We start from the raw sequence: 17,029 nt of genomic DNA on the forward strand, positions 1-17,029 counted from the left end.
AAAGAATAATCTTGAAGAAAATCATGGATAGTTGCAGTCCTACATCCATCACAGCTTTCATCAGTGCACATTGATGCTGCACAGGTCTGATCACGTCTCATAGAAATACAGGATACAACATTAAACCATGTTACAGGATACAACATACAAACATACCATGTTACATGATAAATATTTGTTAAAAAAGAACATGTAAATATATCACTATTTATATGATATATTCAAACTGTATGGTATATTCAGACTGTGACACAGTAAGAACATCACAAGTTATTTTTTTAGCTGGAATTCAAAAGTCTGGAATTCAAAATTTACTTGAGTAAAAGTTCAAAAGTATTGGTATCAAAATGTACTTAAAGTACCAAAAGCAGAAATGACTCATTATGCAGAATGTCCCATTCACAAGGTATATGTATACAATGTATTAAAATCTTTTGAATTGCATTACCACAGGTGGTAATGTTGGGCCATTTTATTCCACCACAAGTGGTAGATTTTGTACGAAAGCTCCTTAATTCACACCTTCTTCATCCTGGTTTCAGGTGTTACCTTTTCCCCAACTATAATATAGAACCACTCTGACAAAAACAGAAATAATGGATTAAATGTCAAAACCAACGTAATTATGCAAATCCGCTGCCTTGCTAGAAGTTCCCTAAAGAGCTGATCAATATAGTTAATTGATGTTGTATAATATGCAAAGAACAGCTGTCAATGTATCTCTTACTCGATGACAAAATGGAAAATCAAAGCAAACCACGAGAGCTTTGGAAGCTATTCAACAACCTACTAGGCTGCAGCAAGAAATTGAAAACCAGGTTTTCAAACATAAGCCTCAAGGTGAATGACACTTTCACCACATCCAAACATGAAGTGAGTAAAATCCTCAACATATTCTTCACGACCATAACTTCAGATTTGGTAGAAAAACTACCCCCTCACTCTGGGTGCTATGGTGAAGAGTATGTTGACTCATTTTACGAAAAACAGGGTGTACTCAAAGATGATTTTAAACTCTCCCCTGTGAAAACAGAAGAGGTGTTTAAAAAATTGAGTGCTCCTCATCAACACAGAGCCACAGGCCTCGACAATATCCCCACCAAATTTCTAAAAGACTCAGCCGGCTCCATTGCTCCAATCATTACCCACATACAGTAATAAACCTCTCCATCACACAGGGACGGGTCCCTAACGATTTAAAAAAAGCAAGGGTGACCCCTCTGTACAAAAAAGGAAACAAATTAGACCCTGGCAACTACCGCCCTATTTCTATTCTTAGCTCCATCTCGAAAGTCATGGAAAAAATGGTCTATGAACAGGTCGATAAGTATCTTGCCGAGAAAAATCTAATCTACAAATTCCAATCTGGTTTCAGAACAAACCACTCCACTGACACATGCCTTCTCTATTTGAACGACTCTATCAAAAAAGATGTCGACAAGGGCAAATATTGCGGCATGGTCATGCTGGACCTCCAGAAGGCCTTTGACACCGTTAATCACCCAATTATGATCAATAAGATCAAAGCAATAGGTTTTGATGATACGTCAGTGAACTGGATGAGATCCTACCTGGAAGGGAGGGAGCAAGTAGTGGAAGTAAACGGCACCCAGTCCCCCCCCTCCCTGTGACTTGTGGTGTTCCTCAAGGAAGTATACTAGGACCTTTACTGTTCCTGATATATGTGAATGATATGTCATCAGCCTGCGACTGCAAACTGTTCCTGTTCGCAGATGACTCGGCCGGTTGAGAAAACTCTCAGCTCTGAACTCAACAAGATCTGCATCTGGCTCTCTGACAACAAACTTTCATTACACCTGGGTAAAACTGAATCCATCCTCTTTGGGTCCAGTCCTAACCTTAGCAAGGCAGAGGGTTTCACGATCAAAGTGGGTGATGATGTCATCAAAAGAAAGGATGAAATTACCTACCTGGGCTCCATCTTGGAGGCAAACCTCTCTGGTAACAAAAACGCTGAAAAAGTGATCAAAAATGTCAACCAAACAACACGCTATTTGTGGAGGATTGATCGTCTAGTCAGTAAGAATACTCTGAAGATTCTTGCAGGGGCCCTCATTCAAAGGTCATTATGATTATGCATGCACTTCATGGTATCACAACACCTCCAAGGCCTTAAAAACAAGGCTCCAAACATTCAAAAACAAACTTGTAAGGCTACTTCTTGGCCTCAATCACAAAACCCATCTAACCCCTGCTCATTTTGCTAGGATTGGATGGCTTAGGGTTGAGGACAGAGTACAGCAACTTGCTATGGGCCTGGTCTTCAAGATACACCACAACATTGGGATCCCCCTGTATTTGTCAAAATACTTCCAAAATGTTAATGAAGTCCATGATCATAACACCAGAGGCAGCTCCACAAATCATGTTCAACCCAGATTTGGCTCAACTAAGGGAATGAACTCGTTCTCATGCTATTCATCAAAAATGCGGAATGCCCTACCAAAAGGAGTAAAGGAGTGTAAAACCCTACTCACTTTCAAAACTGCCCTAAAGATACACCTTCAGGAGGCTGCAATTCGAAAATGGCCCCTGTCTAAGTCTTAACCTACCCCCCCCCCCCCCCCCCCACCTCTTTAATTTTCCTCTTTTGTATATATATTTTTTCTCTCTTCATACCAGTAACCTGAAAGCTGATTGTATGACATTCTGTATAGTGCAGCAGTTAAGCAAACCAATTGTGCATTTTAGGAAAGAAGCATGAAACTTTCAGCATATCATCTACATACCCCAAGGTTTGATTTCAGACGTGGAAGCACTTTCAGATTGACCTCTGGTGACCTTGAGTGGTCATTGACCTCAGAATTGCATTTTGGGCACTTTTTGCCCCATTTTTCTCCATTATAATAATATATGCTTGTTAAAATGTCAGTTTTGTTCTAATAAATGAAAAATGAAACCTAATAGTCACTCTACAGAAATGGTGATTATTACTATTATGATAGTTATGTTATGACATTGTTATAACATTAAAAACATCTAGGAGAGAGAGAGCAGCAGTAAAATAAAGAAAAATAAGAAAGAAAGTGCTAATGCATTCAAAGTGCAATATAGGTACAATGCTATTCAAAGGTGCTATTCATCTCATGTTGGTTTTGGTTTTGGGGGCAGTATATGGTGAGCGTTCAGGGTTCTAATGAGAAGATAAGCTCATATATGGAAGGTATTGTGCTTTTTATGAAAGAAGCATGAAACTTCCTACAGTGTTTCTATATGTCATGAAGTCTGTTTTCAGACGTGGAAGCATTTCTCAATTGACCTCTGAGACTTGTCAGAGGCTGTACACATTTTGGGCTGTCAAACCCATGTTAAAACCAGAAATGTTGTTTCCTGTAAACCTTTATGATTAAAATGTCATATATAGGCTTAGCAGATGAGTTTAAGCTTGATTCCTAAAAGTTGCATATTGGGCAATTTGAGTAATAAGCATAATCAGCAAATTTATCGCTTAATGAGCAAATTACCTGGAAATAGATAACATTTTGCGGCTAACATTTTGCGTCCAGTTAACTTAGAAAGGTGACTTAAGAGTCAACACCCATGTTTGTGATGTGCAGAAATTCATCTATTATCATGGTGAAGTCATGCAACCTTTCCTCATTTGCACAATTTGCATAAAGTATGTAATAATTAGGCCCAAGACCAGGAAAAAGTCTTGTTTTAGCTGGTAGTCAATTTAGAAAGGTGCTCTTAGAGACTAAGTCTATTTTTGAATGTCCAGAAATTAATCTTGCCAAAAAAAAAGCAATTTATCTGGATCCATGTCCATGTATCGATTCTCCACCTTCTCACCTGGATCCTGTGCTCACAACCCTTGTACACCTTGAGAAATCACTGAAAAGCTTTGCCATTAAGTATGAACCCCACACTGGACCTCAAGCGTCATGACATGTATAATCCATTTGAGTGACTGGAAGTGCGATATAAGTCTGTCATCATGCGGGGTGGCAGTGGCTCATGAGGTAGAGCGGCCGCCTTGGAATCCAAAGATTCCAGGTTCCATCCCTGGCTCCTCCTGTCTTTGATCAAGACACTGAACCCCTACCCTACCTTGGTGTGTGAATGTATGGGTGAATGTGAAGTACATTGTAAAGTGCTTTGAAGAGTCAGGAAGACTAGTAAGGTGCTATTTAAATGCAGTCCATTTACCATCATTGATCCCCGCATGATGCCCACTGGCACTCTGATGTCATTCCCTGGTTGCAGTGGAACATTGATGAACATTTCTGGGATAAAAGCATTGCTTGCGTTGGCATCGCCTTCATTCTCAATGGTAAATCCTAGACAAAATACACTGTGCTTATCGGATGCTTGTGGTTGTCCTCCTCCAAAACCTGTTAGGATGTGATACTGTCTCCTACCCTGTGAGAAGGGCAAGGTATGTGCTTAAAGTACTCCTAGAAAGTACCATGACTAGTCTCAATACAGTGCTTGGGGAACTTGATGCCACGCACAGTGACCTAAAAGATGCCGGTGCAGAGTTCTTCTTCGCATTGTATTGACAGACAAATATGATTCTGCACACAGTATACTGCATGTTCATCTGCAGGTCATGTTGTGGAAGGCTGCAGATCGGATCGAGCCACCTGCAGAGGAAAGAGACATCACTACATCCGGGTGGGAGGTTGCTAAAGGAGGGGCTGTCATGCCCACTGTTTACTCCCAGGCAATAGCTCCAGCTGCAGCTGTAGAGCATTGAAGGCATGCAGCGAAATAAACTGCAGATACCATTCTGTAAGACTGACTATGTAAGTGTGAAGGAGGAGAGGTCCACTACAACCCATTAAGAAGAAGGGGGGCCATAGCTGTAGAGAGGCCACCTGGGAAACAGAAGGTACCAGGTTCGATTCCCAGCCCTGACAATATGTCGGGTGTACATAAGCAAGACCCTTAATCCCTAACGACCTCATGTCTGACCACTTGAGCAGCAATAACCTTACTGAAGCAGAAGTCTGAATTTTGCCATGGTCTAAGATGAAGACAACGAAGATGAGGAGGCTGAAGGAAATAAGGAGAGAGAAGATGAAGAGAGTGGAAAAAGACCATTGAGTGTTAGATTATGGTTCCAAGTGTACTCACTCATGCTCATTATGGTATTTTTATCTACTCATTCTGTGTCTCAAAGGAGGGCTGGGGACAGTGCCTTTCATTTTTTTCATTTTTTTCTTTATTAATGCGAGAACAATGGCTTCTATTATAGCATGCAAACTTTCCAGGAATATAAAGCCTGCAGTTTATATTAGCTTGGATTCCCCATCGATGTCACTGGTAGTCGTAGACAGGTTTCTGACAGAAATGGTACCATATTATCTCCCACCATATCCTTGAACTACTGCCATCTGATAGGAGGTTTAAGAGCATCGGGCTGGTGAGGGGAGTATAATACCCAGGATCACTTAGAAAATTGGCACCGGGTGAAAAATAAGGGTTACAAAATCGTGGGATAAAAATTTAAGTAAAAAAAAAAAAGAAAAAAGAAGAGCATCGGGACAAGCACCAGCATGCTGTCCAACAGTTTCTTCCCCAAACCATAAGAACCTTGAACGCTCACCATATACTGCCCCCAAAACCAACATGAGATGAATAGCACCTTTGAATAGCATTGTACCTATATTGCACTTTGAATGCATTAGCACTTTCTTTCTTGTTTTTCTTTATTTTACTGCTGCTCTCTCTCTCCTAGATGTTTTTAATGTTATAACATGTCATAACAGAACTATCATAATAGTAATAATCACCATTTCTGTAGAGTGACTATTAGGTTTCATTTTTCATTTATTAGAACAAAACTGACATTTTATCAAGCATATATTATTATAATGGAGAAAAATGGGGCAAAAAGTGCCCAAAATGCAATTCTGAGGTCAATGACCACTCAAGGTCACCAGAGGTCAATCTGAAAGTGCTTCCACGTCTGAAATCAAACCTTGGGGTATGTAGATGATATGCTGAAAGTTTAATGCTTCTTTCTTAAAATGCACAATACCTTCCATATAATGAGCTTAACTGCTTCACTAGTATAGTAGTGTGTATATCTGTCATCATGATTTGTGTGCATGGGGTTCTCATCTTAAACAAGCTGCGTGCTTAATGAGATTTCCAGTTTAGTAGACCTTGTATTGTGAATTTGTACTTCCATGTACTGTTATGTACTGTCATGTACTGTTCTCATGTCTTACTAAATAAAGTACATCAATCAATCAATCAATACTGCTGTGGGTGATTTCTGATGTGTGCTTTTCAGCAGAGCATTAGTTTAATTATAGGGATCTATAACAAAAAAAAACATTGTTACAACTCCTTACATAATCCCATTTTGGAATCGTATAATACAGTCTGCCTTAAAGAAAAGTGTGTCCCCTCTTTTTACAAGTAAAGTGAGAGATGCCACATTTACATTTCAAGGTTCTAACTTCTCCCCTGCAAAATATTTCCTCAAGTTGCATAGTTTAAAAATATAAATAAAGCAGTGGCTGAAGCTGTTTTTGACTAAATCCAGACACATTTAATGTTTGATTTAGTACAACAGGTTTTTATTTTCATTAGAACTATGAAACTGAACATGCTGTCAAAAATTGTTGAAAATTCACATGCCGTTCTTAAACCCTGGTCTGAATCCTGCATTGCTTGAATCTTCCATTCCCATACACATCTTGTAGCAACACTAGAAGTTATAAATACTAATAGATATGGCCTTAAAAGCATATTTATCATAAGCATCCAATTGCAAGTAATGCATTTAATTTACATTTAATTTCCCTTCCGAATCATTTAAAGTGTAACCTAGTTTTAAAATCGATGTATATTTCCTTTATATATAACAAAATAACAAAAGCCAAATAAGCATACAGGTTGTATGACCCACAAAAGATTCAAAAACTACAAACTATTTGGTGACAATAACCCCAGATAAATTTGGTGTTCTGAAATTCTGAAATTAGTTTCCAGAAATGAATGTTTCCCAGCTTACTCAGGCAATCATTGTACAATCCTGAGTCCAGTATAAAAAAATACAAGAAAAACTTCCATTCTATGTCCTTCTACAAAGTGTGATTTGCAATCTACGATGTATTAGAAACCAGAGTATTCATATCTAGAACTATAATCTCCATGCATAGCATACACTGTTGTCAGTATGTATAGAGGTTGAATAGGGGTTTGTGCAACATACTATAAAAGGGTACTTTAGAACCCATTATGATAATAGTAATGATTTGAGATTGTATTTAATGTGAAGTGAATGTTGTTAAGGCATACTACAGTTTTTCACATGTATGTGATGAAGTGGTGATATGCAATTATGTGGAAAATTAATTAAATGATGTAATTGTTAAAGCCAACTTAAGGTAGAGTAAGTGATATGTATTTGTTAAAAAAAAACGTGTTGAAAGTTTAAAGAACTATATTCTGATAGTAATCATTGCTATAGTGTTTGTTCAGTAACAAGGCTCTCCCTATCTCTATTTCAGCCAATTGGAAGAGAGTACCCATTCATCATCTTCAATTTAATAGCGTTCCAGTTCTAATTTTGTTTGCTAATTTCTTTGCGTCATCACTTCCAATCTCACCTGTATACTGTGAGTTCTCCCGCCTGATTGGATAAAATTGGTATCCCCACCTGAAAAAGCATTTTCTTTTTACTAAAGAGCTGTAGAGTTACTGAACAAACACTCTACAACGCAATGAGTAATATCAGACTATAAAGCTATTTCGCAAAGAAATATCACTTACCCTACCTTTAACTCACGTTACATGTTAACATATATCCGTATGTCTTCCTAAAATAAATATGATATTGACACCATTATGTATCCCATGTAATTTTTGATTTCAATAACAGATGCTGTAATATCTGTAATACGTATATATCAGTTAAGACACAAATCACTGTTACTCATACTATTGGAATGGAAACTTTGCATTTTCCTGGGAGACATTGCCTTTTTTGCATGGGAGCACATTATGCGCAGTTGAGTCTCAGTAGGTTTCAAACTCCACAGCCATGCCAACCTTTCATCTATCTATCTTTCTAGAAATCCAGGATTCTGTGTGTGCAAGCACTTTTGCCCCAAATACGGTGATGACTGATGCCACAGTACTGACAACACAGACAGGCCTTCATGTGCTGACATCAAAGTACTATTGATATCAAAGATGGCAGGCTGAGGTCATAGGCAATGGGTATTGCACTAGTCTTCAAATTATGATCAGATAATTAAATCAGCCCAGACCATACCATAACATTTTAGGGAAACTGTGCCATGCCCCTTTTAAGTAATCACTGGGATTAATAACATGCAAATTGTAGGAAAAAAGGCAAGAAAAGAATGTGAAACCTGAAGTAGAACATACTGAGTGTTATGTGGCAACAGGGAAGACAGACAGTGCATGTTTTAAATGTGAATTACAGTCCAGATACATTTGAGTATGTGAGACCCAGTTAATGAACATTTTTGCTCAGGCAACACATGCCAGCTGCTTGTCAATTAGGAGGTAGTGGAAACCATTCAAATCTACCACTGTAAACATCCAGTGATGTGTTGTTTTGCTCTGGCACACAACAGTTTCTGTATTGTCATACAGCTTAGAAGAGAGTGGTGAGACAAAAGTCGTCTTTACTTTATTCTTCAGGATTTATTTGCACTGGCTCAAGAGAGGCAGTTCTCTTGGCGGAGATTTGCTCCACAGTAGTCCTGTTTCTCTATTGGTTAGCTTTTGGTAGGACGGAGTTTCCGGCAAAAGTACTCTGGTGCTGCATCCATCAGCCAATCAGCATCCACCAAACAAAGGTCTCGCATGTAGCAGCGAGACGTGTGCAGCAGTTCATTGAAGATCACGTATGCTGGCTTGGCCTGGAAGAGAACAGAGGATGGGTGGATGGCCACGGGCTGGTGCGTGTCAAGGGCGATGTAGCTGCCGTCAGGTTGGAGCTCTGCAGCATTGACAAACATCCCGTGTGCCAAGCAGCGGCGAACATTTCCAGAATCTGTCCCGCACGACTCGAGCTTCAGATTCAGCTACGAAACCCAAAGAAGAAAATAAGTGAACTGCTGTAAATCAGTGTTTGAGTAAAAACTTTCACCTGGGAACCTTTTATGCTAAATAAAAAGTGCTTTGTTTGCGAGGGCTCAGAACAGGTCATAATTAAGCCATTTTGACAACCTACAATAAAAAGGTAACAATACTGTGTACAAGTGGCAATGTTTTTAATGTGCTTTCGGGAAATTGATGTTTGCAAAACTATGATCCTTAAAAGGGCAAAACATTTGAGACAAAGCATCAGCTGCAAAAGGGAAATTCTTGGCTTTTCGTTTTTATATACAGAACATAATAGGATTTGTGGTTATGTACCTTAATGCAGATGTCTTTGAGCTGGGCTCGAACCTCTCTCACTAGACTCATGTTCCTGCTGTTTACAAAATTCTCCCGGCACCACTCCTGTATCAAGAAGCATAAAAAGGACTAGGGCTGCATGACATTGATAAGACCGACAATATTTCCAAACTGTCTTTTTGTTTAGGTGATACACATTGGCCCCCATTTATCAAAGTTGCGCAGACCAAAAACGCAGATTGCCGCCACTTTCAGGATTTATCATTTTATCGTAACTTTGACTTGAGCCTACGGGCCGCTCAGATCTCACGTCTGGTCTGAGGACATGTAGACTTTGGCTGAACCAGTTTGTTCCATCGTAGACATGCGGAGCAGCATTGTCTAACAATTTGACAAGCATCTGGACACAGCTCCCCTCCAAAATGTATATCCAACACACTAATAAATAATCCCTGTGAAAATATAACATTTAATAAAGGCATACATGGAGATACATGCCTTTTTCTCACCTCCCTGGATTTCCCCTGCATTTTTGACGAGCCATGCTATATTCAACGGCCTATAACAAGCGAACGCACTGCAGTTTCCAGTGTGTGCCAAAATGCACATGCAGTTGGGCTTGCAAGTAGTATAGGTGCGCGAGTGTGTGTGTGTGTAGTCGGACGCGGACATGTCAGGCAGGAAGGCAGACGGGGGAAACTCTTTCTTATAGAATATGCACATGCGTCACTTTTCTACTGGGACACGCCCCCTCATCTAGACTGAGTGGCAAAACATTGAGCAGCATGGAGCATTGGAGTTTGGCGCTCGTTGGAAATCATTCAATGGTCCTGCGTACCACCCGTTTCTAAATTGCACATAATGCAGGAGGCAGCATGATGTTGCGTTATTGAAAACGAGCGCTTCCAACCTCTGACACTTAGAAAAATAATCACCTGTATGGAATTTATTGACAGAAAGTAGCTCATAACATGTCTACATTGGATTTTTATGAAACAAAAAACTTTGCAGATAGAAAGAGGATAATTCAAGCTTTCCGTACAGCTGCCATGTTGGCGAGTTTAACGTTGCTAAATACATTCAGATAGGACTTTTCTGTTTTGATGTATGGGCTGTCAAGGCCAGAAAGCAGCCGTCAGATTTATGAAAGCCTCAGACGATTTGTACGCTGGGATTGGCTGTATACGATTGCTTGATAAATCACACGTGGACGTGGGCGTACGTCGATTCCTTGGCTCGAATTTAAGCTGATTTCTACGTTGAATTGATAAATGATGGCCACTATGTGTATTATTTCCATAATAAGTCATTACCGCGTACCTTGTTGGCGCCGACTTTTTTAAAAGCTCTGTATATGTTGAGGAGTGTCATGTGATCTCCTTCACTGGAGGCAAACTTCCTCCGTACAGCAAGGACCTCCTCGCGACGGGCTGGGGGGTTGTACAGAACTGTGTCCACTGACAGCAGAGACACAATGCTCAAGATCTCCTCGGAACAGGAGAAGTCTGGGGACAACAGTATCGTCTGAGGAACAAAGAGAATAAGATGGATAAGTATTCATTTGGTGTCAGAATAGTTTGCAAAATTATAGTTTGATGCATACGATCATGATACTAGGCACACAGAACTAATTCTGGTACTGTACAGTAAAATATCCCAGTGCCGACTGAACTTGTTTTGTATTTTAGTTCAGTTTATATATCAGATTGATTAGATAAAGCCCACACTAATGGGGGTTTTGGGAACTACGGATGGAAAGTAGCTTTCGCTAAATAAGGCATATTTACACTTGCTCATATGTATTACACACACCCGTCTTGTGTTCATCAATGTGCAATGTTCGGATCAAATAAATAAATAAAGCTGTAATTGCGCATTCATTAATTGTTCAGACCATACCACAGGAATAAAAACTTTAAGGGGATTCAATTTATCTGTGTGTTCCTTAAAAATGAGTACTTTTTAAAATTTGTAAGACTTACTGAAGTATGGCGGCACCAACAATGTAAAACAATCCTATCAGCAAATCTGGCAGCATATTTACCAGTCAGAGACTTGTATTGAATGCTGTTAATCTCATCATTTCATGAGGTGGTGGATAGCGCATGTGTATAAGCATCAGTAAGTGGGAAAAGGATGTTATTCTAAAACGGTGTACTTTGAACAAATGTTTTACTCTGTGTTATGTACTAGTCGCCCATGTTCATAAATATGTAATGTAAATGACAATATGTCAGAACTTTAGAAATAGATGGCTCCTCTTTGAAGCGATAGAAGTTTTGTCTTGTACTGCTCGGGGGCAAGATGTTTCCCCAAGTGAACTGACTTAAAGAGACTTTGGTATAGTACATTTTCTCCCCCATTATAAGCATCTATGGCGAAAGATGCTTAATATTCAATCTTTGAGAATAATGTTTTAAAAGTCTGACATACCAGGATCAAAGAGCAGTAGTTAAAAATAAGTTGGTGTACTTCTGATGTAAATACATGCATATAATGTAATTACCTTGGAAAATCTAGGCTCTAGAGGGAAGCTAGCCATCCTCTTGCCCAAGGCAGTGAGGGAGACGCGTTCCTCCTTCCTCACCACAGCTCCCAGCAGTTCCAACTGCTCCATAGCAGAACGGATGGCCTCTGAGATCATAATGATACCCATTACAAGTTACCACCACAATTAGATTATCCATTTGAAGACTTATGGTGATTTATAATAGATAACACCTTACCAGGGAAAGGCTTGGACATAAAATCAAAATTCATCACATCTGGAACCCCCAAGGCCATGAGTTGTAGCATCACACTGGATAAATTGCATCTGCAGAATATGAACAAACATGTACACACAAAAAGAGAACAGATCAGCAGGGCTTTCAATTATGTTGGTCTAAATAAATCAACAATTTAAGAGAGTCAGATTCCTCTAAAAAGCCGTATTTGTGCTTCAGCGACAAGGTCTCATGTTAACCCACCAAAATAATGTTATTTCCAAGTGAAAAGGAAGTGTTGATGCGTTGAATCAATAAGTCATCTTTAAGTCAGCAAACATACTCTTTTGTCCCCATGACCCCATTAAACAAAGCAGTCTTGAGACCTGCTGTTGTATCTTTGCTTGTAGATCTAAAGCACAGGCATAAGACATAGCGTGGTCCTGAGACACAACAACTCTACCTCTGGATCTCTGGCACAGTCATAGGTGCGAGGTTGTCAAACTCGCCCTCAGTGTAGAGACGGTAGCAGGCGCCTGACTCCTCTCTGCCAGCCCTGCCCGCTCGCTGCCATGCCTGAGCTTTGGATACCCGCTGCACTGCTAGCACCTCCAGGCCACTGTCTGGAAGTCACATAGAACATGCACAATCACAATCCATTCAGAGCAAACTGACCACAGCACCATATATATCATTTGATAATTTTGTAATATACATGAAATGTTTATTAAAACATTTCACAATTATTATCAAAGAATAACCACAAAAATTATAATTATAAAAATGACAATAGAATCAAAATAGGAAATTAGGGTATAATTTTCCATATGAGACCACCTCATCATGCATTATCTCTTACTTAAGATAACTCCCCTGGTTTATTAAGAGGGGCCAACCATAGCGAGTATTGGGTCAAGGTGTTAGGCAAGTGGTTGCAAAGTTAATGTAAAGGTTTAGCAAAACAATGGATACCAGTGTGGGTGTATGTGTGTGTGAAGTGAACAGTAAATGATCTAACCAGGATTGAAGTGTTTTGCCTTCACCATCCCGGTATCTATGACATATTTGATCCCAGAGATTGTGACTGATGTCTCTGCAATGTTGGTCGAGAGGATAACCTTCCTACAACCCTGTCAAAGAGTAAAAAGGACAATGGTAAAAACATAAAAGGCATTCATTAAAATTCTATAGATAAATGTAAGGCATTTCTGTAACTAAACGTTAGTGTGCAAGACAATATTAAGTGTTTTACATAATCCAAAATGTTCTGTACCGTTTTAAAGCCCCATTATACAATGCTATCAGTAAATCTGCATTATGATCTACAAGCTCACAACTTGTCGTGCTGCAATGCATTGTGAGCTTGTAGATCGCCTATTTTGCGATGTGTGACACGCGCGAGCAACTAAGTACAAATCAAGCCTCAAATTTCACTGTTACCTTGGGTGTAGGCTGGAAGACCCTGAGCTGCTGTGCTGGGGGCAGAGAGGCATATAATGGGATAACCATCATGGGGCCGCAGCTGTCAGGCAGGTGCTTGGCGATGTCCCTGCATGTTCTGGCAAGAGCCTCAATCTCCTCCTGGCCCGTCATGAAGACTAAGATGTCATGAGACGAAGGTGCTTCCTGCACGCAGACCCCAACAGACACCGTGGCTATAGATTATTATAGATTGATTGATTGCATAAAACTGCTGTGATGTTTTTCTGTAGAGCAGCGTAGTCACTGACAAATGAATCAGTCAGTTTTAAGACAGCTAAAATAATGAATGGTAGTAATACTACTGTATTTTCAACAGTTTTTTAATGAATCACTAACATAATAAACCCATTAACCCAAATGTTAGGTTATTTGGTCATAAAAAAACAATATTATGTTTATAACGAGCCAGCATATTAGATAATTCTCCAAAAAGGGTTCCAATATTGAAATATATATATATATATATATATATATCCAATATGAGAAAATCCTTCAACTGTTTGTCTAGCATTTGCATTTAAAAGATAGTATTACGTTATTAAGTGAACTTCACCAACATGAAATGTTGGTCTTTACTTTGATTACAGGTTGAAGCTTAGCTTACCTGGTGGATCTGGAACACAGAGACCAGTGCAGCCTGGAGGTAGTCTGACTGAGGCTGCTTGGTGTAGTAGATCTGAATGGGATGCTGCCTCCCCTCCAGGTACAACACAGGAGACTTGTTGAAGTATTCAGAGAACAAATCTACATCCATGGTGGCTGACATCACTATAACCTGTAGTGTTTACAGAGAACAAACAAATAGCCTTAGCAATATGTGAGATCACAACACAAGAGGTTTGTAAGGCCTACACTGGAGATGTGGAATAGTGGCAATAACAAGAACAAATTATATAAATATAAATTATGACTAATAACGAGAAGGACGGGAGGCGATGGGCAAACCAATCATCAAAAAGTCCCACGAAACTCCCACAGTCAAAAACACATAAGCACAAGTGAACAACTATAATCAAAGTTTACACAGATGTTCAGACGTCTCCTACCTTCAAAGGGAACTTATTAAGTTCTCTACGCTTGCGCTGAGCAGCCTTTACAACACCAAAAAGGACATCTGTGTGCACAGTGCGCTCATGGGCTTCATCTAGGACCACCACTGTATAGCGGAGCAGCAAGGGGTCTCCAATGGCCTCACGTAGAAGCATGCCATCTGTCATGAACTTGATCTTTGTCTCAGAAGAGGTGACATCCTCAAAACGCACTGTGTAGCCAACCTGAAGACAAGGTTATTTTGATTTAATGCGGATTTGTCATATCTGACAAGATCTCAAGTTTAATGATGACAGAATCATGCTTGATCCTTTTATTCCTTTAATTCAAATGTGTGAATGTGGAGGTTTACACACCAGCTTTCCAAGCTGAGTCCTCTTCTCCTCTGCCACCCTCGATGCCAGTGAGATTGCAGCCACACGACGGGGCTGAGTGATAGCAATAATGCCTTGTCTCCCGATGCCAGCTTCATACACATACTGCGGGACCTGAGTGGTCTTTCCAGAGCCAGTCTCACCTGATGTAAAAAAGAAAGATAAAAGCTCTTATTAGCAAACAGTTCTGATGCAAGATGAAGTGAGTGAGTGAGTGAGTGAGTGAGTGAGTGAGTGAGTGAGTGAGTGAGTGAGTGAGTGAGAGAGAGAGAGAGAGAGAGAGAGAGACAGAGAGAGAGAGAGTGTGTGTGTGTGTGTGTGTGTGTGTGTGTGTGTGTGTGTGTGTGTGTGTGTGTGTGTGTGTGTGTGTGTGTGTGTGTGTGTGTGTGTGTGTGTGTGTGTGTGTGTGTAAAAGAACAGGTGGAATTGGAAGTGATGAAACCAAAAATAGACAAATGTGGAACTTTGGGAAACTATCAAACTGAAGCTGGAAAATTGGTGTGCCACCTGAAAATGTATTTTCTGTTTACTAAAGAGCTGGAGACGGGGGAGACCCATGTTACTTAACAAACGGTCTAATGACTAGCTATTATCAGAGCTTTCACTTTTTAAGTTTCAACAAAAACGTTTTTATTTCAAACTAAAAATGTCACTTAACAGTACCTTAAATATGGAGATTGTATCGTGGCTAACGCTGATTTAATTCCAATTGATTGATTGATTGAATACTTTATACTTTAACAGTTTGCAAATAGTACAGTGGTACAATATTACAATGATGCTAAAAAGGATAACACAAAAATAACACAATCGATCACCTGATCAGGAGTACTTATACCCCAGTAACGCCACTCCATTAACCACTTCAGCCCATGTGTGCATTTCGTCGCGACGCATTGTGAGCTTGTAGATCTACTATTTTCAAAATATTTGAATACTATATACATAATATACCTTGTGAAACGGGATATTCTGCATAATGAGTACTTTTACTTTTGTATATTTTGATGCCAATACTTTTACCCAAGTAAATTTTGATACCGGACTTTTACTTGAGTATTTTTACACTGCAGTATTGACTTTTACTTAATTAAAAAAATGTAGTACTTTTTCCAACACTGGCAGATGTTAATGTTTTAGATAGCCCTGAAACATGACTGTCAGAGACGAGCGTCATGTGAACCATGGCTAATGTTTTAGACTGCCATGGTGGGATGGACGTTACCTATCAGGACAGCATTGTGAAGCTGTCTGAGTTGGTTCAACAGCTGGGACTTTGCCTGGTGGATCGGAAGGTTCTTTCGCTGGATTTCTATGGGAGTGGATCCACTGTTTCCCTTCCTGGGCAGCAGCATCCCAGGCTTGTTCCTATCGAGACGGAAGAAAGCAGACCCCGGCTTGAACCTTTTAGCCGGAGGAGGATCGGGGTCGTGGGGCATGGTCTAGAAAAAACACGCTTATAAACAACACGTCGGCGCTTCTCTTCTAAAAAAAGATCTATCACTTTCTCTTGAATATCTATCTAGTTATAAAAGAAGCAGATCGAGAACAAGATTCTTCAGACATGAACAGACATCGATGCAATTGTTTACGTTCGCACAATCCTTCCCACGTGGTAAAACGTCGGCGCATGTATTCGACGTAGTGAGAAACGACCAGTGTTGCCAGTTTTTGCGAGAGAAACAAGCACCCAGGTCTATGAAAACAAGCCCAAAAGAATCGAGCCCGTCGCCCTTTAAACATAATACAAAAATGTTTGAGAAACGCTTATTTAAACAACATTAGGAAATAGGAAGCAACAGCAAGACCAAATAAGCTACTACACTTTAGAAACAAGCCAAAAAACCGCAAACCGCCACAAGCCCGCCCCGCAACTATAAATATTTACACGCATCTTTACAGGAAAAACAAGCCCAAAGTCGCTCATAATAAGCGGACATGGCAACCCTGGAAATGAGGATATTATGTGTGAAATGCGAAAATGATTGGTGATTGGTGAAAAATAAATACTCATTAGTTAAATGTCTTTTTTTTAAACCATGTGCTGTCAAATTTGTATAAAAA

At 39.8% G+C, this 17,029-nt stretch overlaps 1 protein-coding gene across 1 annotated transcript; it reads right to left on the bottom strand.

The window, feature by feature from the left end:
- Positions 1-6,561: 6,561 nt before the first annotated feature.
- Positions 6,562-16,558, bottom strand: dhx33 (DEAH (Asp-Glu-Ala-His) box polypeptide 33). The gene is made up of 12 exons (XM_080435643.1): positions 16,191-16,558; positions 14,948-15,108; positions 14,588-14,815; positions 14,146-14,316; positions 13,500-13,685; positions 13,078-13,189; positions 12,523-12,682; positions 12,081-12,169; positions 11,861-11,988; positions 10,675-10,878; positions 9,373-9,459; positions 6,562-9,038 (listed from the first exon to the last, which is right to left on the bottom strand). The coding sequence occupies exons 1-12, from the start codon at positions 16,402-16,404 to the stop codon at positions 8,730-8,732; spliced, it is 2,049 nt and encodes a 682-aa protein (XP_080291769.1). The 5' UTR covers positions 16,405-16,558; the 3' UTR covers positions 6,562-8,729.
- Between the last annotated feature and the right edge of the window lie 471 nt (positions 16,559-17,029).

Source organism: Gymnoscopelus braueri (genome assembly GCF_963280865.1).
Source record: "Gymnoscopelus braueri genome assembly, chromosome: 8".
NCBI lineage: Eukaryota > Metazoa > Chordata > Actinopteri > Myctophiformes > Myctophidae > Gymnoscopelus > Gymnoscopelus braueri.

Bases quoted from the DNA above. Each gene is read 5' to 3' on its own strand.
- dhx33 (XM_080435643.1), bottom strand. From the start codon at position 16,404: ATGCCCCACGACCCCGATCCTCCTCCGGCTAAAAGGTTCAAGCCGGGG. The intron at 15,109-16,190 runs GTAACGTCCATC...TTTTTACATCAG, and splicing joins TCACAATGCTGTCCTGATAG to GTGAGACTGGCTCTGGAAAG. The intron at 13,686-14,145 runs GTAAGCTAAGCT...GTCTGCGTGCAG, and splicing joins CTGTGTTCCAGATCCACCAG to GAAGCACCTTCGTCTCATGA.